Raw genomic sequence first — 4,201 nt, forward strand, 5'->3', positions numbered from 1 at the left:
AAAATTAGAGAAAATAGCCATCATACATCGTTGAAAAGTGGCAGGGGCATTACAAAGACCGAAAGACATGCGCCTATAAGCAAAGGTCCCATAAGGACAAGTAAAAGTGGTCTTTTCTTGGTCACTAGGATGAATAGGGATTTGGAAAAATCCCAAATAGCCATCTAAATAACAAAAATAGGAATGCCTAGCCAACATTTCCAACATCTGGTCAATAAAGGGAAGTGGAAAATGATCTTTTCTGCTTGCCTTGTTCAATTTTCTATAATCAATACACATCCTCCAACCCGTAACTGTCGTAGTAGGGATAAGTTCATTATTCGCATTATTGACTACGGTCACACCCCCTTTTTTAGGAACCACATGGACCGGGCTAACCCATTCACTATCAGAAATAGGATAGATTACCCCCAGCATCTAGTAGCTTAAGCACCTCTTTTTTAACCACTTCCTTCATGTTAGGATTTAATCTATGTTAGTGCTCTATAGAGGGTTTATGATCATCTTCCAAGAGAATTCTATACATGCAAATCGATGGGTTGATTCCTTTAATGTCGTCCATGGTGTATCCTATGACCCTGCGATGCACCCTAAGTGTTCTAAGCAACTTATCAGTTTCATTTTCATTTAGACATGCATTCACAATCACATGATAAGTAGAGTCAGGGCCAAGAAATTCATACCTTAAAGAGGAAGGAAGGGGTTTTAATTCTACCTTTGGCGCATTATCCTTTTCACAAATAGATCCTTTTGGCTCTAGCATCAATCTTTCAAGCTTTGCATTTCGAAGTGGAGCAGTTGATGTTGATTCTAAAGATTGAGCATACGCGGCTACCTCAGGGTCTTCATCATTTATTGAACCATCACTTACCAAATATTTCTCAAGTGGATCAGCTGAGTTATTGTTTGTAATTTGCTCATGTGTACACTTGTCAATGACGTCGACCCTGTAACAAATTTTATCAGTTAGAGGAAGTTTCATAGCATTGCTTAAATTAAATTCTACCGTCTCCCCTCCAATATTTAGAGAGAGCCTTCCATTTTTAACATCAATTATAGCACCTGCAATAGCAAAGAAGGGTCTTCCTAATATAATTGGAATGTTAGAATCTTCTTCAATTTCCAAAATAACAAAATCAACCGGGATGAAGAACTTACCGACCTGGATAGGTACATCTTCAAGTATACCTACCGGATATTTTACTGATCGATCCGCTAATTAGAGTGATATCGTGGTTGGCTTCAAATCACCTATGCCAAGCTTCTTACAAATAGACATCGGCATCAAACTTACGCTTGCACCTAAATCACACAAAGCACGGTTAATAGAGACATTACCAATAACACAAGGAATAGAAAATGAACCTGGATCCTTAAGCTTAGGAGGCAGCTTATTCTGGATGATAGCACTACACTCCTCAGTAAGGGCCACAGTCTCGTATTCTTCCAACTTCCTTTTATTGGATAGGATCTCTTTCAAGAACTTAACATAGGAAGGCATTTGAGAGATAGCTTCAGTGAACGGGATATTGATGTGCAACTTTTTTAAAATCTCCAAAAAATTTCCGAACTGCTTTTCTAACTTAGCCTTAGCTAACCTTTGGGGAAAGGGTAGAGGAGGCTTGTAAGGAGCGGGGGTCACATATTTCTAAACTTTTTCTTCTTCCTGCATCTGGGTCTCATTATCCACATCTATCACAATTTTAGTTTTCTCTTCATGATGACCATCTCCCCCATCATTTTCCTTCATCTTAGGTCCCTCATATTGTTTTCCACTCCTAAGGGTTATAGCATTCACATGACCTCTGGTATTCGTCTCAGGTTGTCCAGGTAGCATGCCTGAAGGCCTAGAGGAAGAGCTAGCATTTTGCGCCAATTGAGTGATTTGTGTCTCTAACATCTTGTTATGCGTAGCTAGGGAATCCATCTTAGAGGCCAATTGTTTTACTACCTCATTCGTCGTTTGTTGTTGTTGCTTAAACTCTTCATTCAATTTTGACTGAGTCATCATAAACTTTTCCATCATATTTTCCAAATTAGACCTTTGGGGAGGGAGATTAGATTGAGGAGCACGAAAACCAGGTGGATCAAAATTAGATGCGGGCATAGAATTTCCAGGTGGGTTTCTATAAGAAAAATTTGGAGGATTCCTCCACCTCGGATTATAAGTGTTGGAGAAAGGGTCTCCCTTCTAATTAAAGTTATTAACATAGTTAACATGTTCATTATTAGAAGTATTAAGGGATGAGGGGTTTCCTAATTGACGTTCAAGTGCAGAATGACCCACATAACCGCATATCTCACATGCAATTGAAGTAGACGCCACAGAATTAATACTCAAGCTTTCAACCTTTTTAAATAAAGCATCATTTTTAGAGGATATATGATCTAAAGCATCTATTTCATACTTGCCACCTTTTGATGTCTGAGCCCGATCGTTCGCCCATTGATAGTAATTTTGAGCCATGTCTTCAATGAGAGTGTATGCCTCATCTATTGTTTTGTTCATCAAAGCTCCTCCTACAGCAGCATCAATAGTCATCCGAGTGTTATAAGTGAGCCCGTTGTAGAAGGTGTGAACAATTAACCACTTCTCCAGTCCATGGTGAGGGCACATCCTCAATAATTCCTTGTAGCGTTCCCAAGCTTCATAAAGTGACTCTCCTTCCTTCTGTACAAAGCTTGTGATCCGGTTCCTCATCTGTGCTATTTTACTTGGGGGAAAATACTTTGCAAGAAATGCCCTAGACAACTGATCCCAAGTGGTGATGGACCCAGCGGGCAATGAGTGCAACCAAGCCCTAGCCTTATCCTTTAAAGAGAATGGAAAAAGTCTGAGTCGAATAGCATCATTGGTCACTCCATTAAGCTTCAAAGTGTCGCAATACTCCAAGAAAATTGACAGGCGGAGATTCGGGTCTTCAGTAGCACCTCCTCCAAACTGATTTTGCTGAACCATTGAGAGCAGTGATGGTTTTAGCTCAAAATTATTAGCTTCAACAGTGGGCCTTGTAATACTTGAATGCATGCCTTGAGCATTTGGGGCAGCGAAATCCTTAAAAAGCTGATTCTGATCACCCATTGTAGCTTGTTCTGTGTTCCTTTGCTCCCTTATATACATTCTTATCTCTGCAAGAGTCACCGATAGTTCAGGATTGTTTTCATTGTGTACTTCTGTTTGATGCCCTTGCATAAAAGAAAGTGAGTAGCGAAGAGAAAATAAAAAAATCTAGTCTAGCTTAATAACGTAAGCACTCAATATTAACACCGTAGTCCCCGGCAAAGGCACCAAAAACTTGGTAGACAAAATCTACAAGCGCACAGACTCGTTGTAGCTATCAAGGTCGATCCCACAAGGACTAGGGTTAATTACCAAATTTCACTTTATTCTACTAGCTAAACTAATGAGTAAATTAGAAGAGATGAAAATTAAAAGAAATAAAATAATAACTAATCAGGTGGAAATTCAATATAATGAAGAGCCAGGATTAGGTTATCACCATAACTTCTATGCTCAATGATGAATTATTTCAGTTCTCGGTGTTGGTTTAAACTAAAAATGGTGAATTAACCTAAATTAATCTAAAGCCTCTTTCAAGGTCTAAAAATCGTGCCTAATTAATCTCAATTAACCTACTTTTGTGGAATCGAGATTAAATTAAACTCATTAAGCTTCATGCTAATCCAAATCAAATCTCCAAGGAATCTAGCCTACTTTCGTGGTTCGAGCTCCCTACTTAATTTCTAGAGATCCGGTATTAATCTTCACCTTTCAGCCCTTCAATTAATTACCTATGATTGCTAATACGGTGATCAAGCGAATCAACAAAATTAAAACACTATAAAACAAGTTTAAAGATTTAAACTTTCACCAAGAACCTATATCAATTCATCATCAATCACCAAAAAGTTGGGTTCTTTCCCAATCCTAGACAAGAAATCTACTCACACATGATTGGGATACGAGAATACATCAAATAATTATGCAAATCAATCATAAGAAGAAATAAATCAGAGAAAGGAAAGAATTAACCCGTCTTTCATTTGAGATCTTCAAAATCAAAATTTGCAATCTAATCTTGTAAAAGAAATTAGTGTCTTTCCTCAATGCTTGAACTCTAAAATAATTGCTAATTGATGGCTAAGAGAACATAAAAAAGATATCCAAACCCTAAGTCAAAATATCTATTTATATGTCCCT

The 4,201-nt window shown here is 38.0% G+C and overlaps 1 protein-coding gene across 1 annotated transcript; it reads right to left on the bottom strand.

Annotated features, from left to right (window-relative positions):
• On the bottom strand, positions 476-1,501 carry LOC109835325. Its single transcript, XM_020403303.1, has 2 exons — positions 1,295-1,501; positions 476-1,162 (listed from the first exon to the last, which is right to left on the bottom strand). Exons 1-2 carry the CDS (start codon positions 1,499-1,501, stop codon positions 476-478), a joined length of 894 nt encoding a protein of 297 aa, XP_020258892.1.

This window comes from Asparagus officinalis, chromosome 3, assembly GCF_001876935.1.
Source record: "Asparagus officinalis chromosome 3, Aspof.V1, whole genome shotgun sequence".
NCBI lineage: Eukaryota > Viridiplantae > Streptophyta > Magnoliopsida > Asparagales > Asparagaceae > Asparagus > Asparagus officinalis.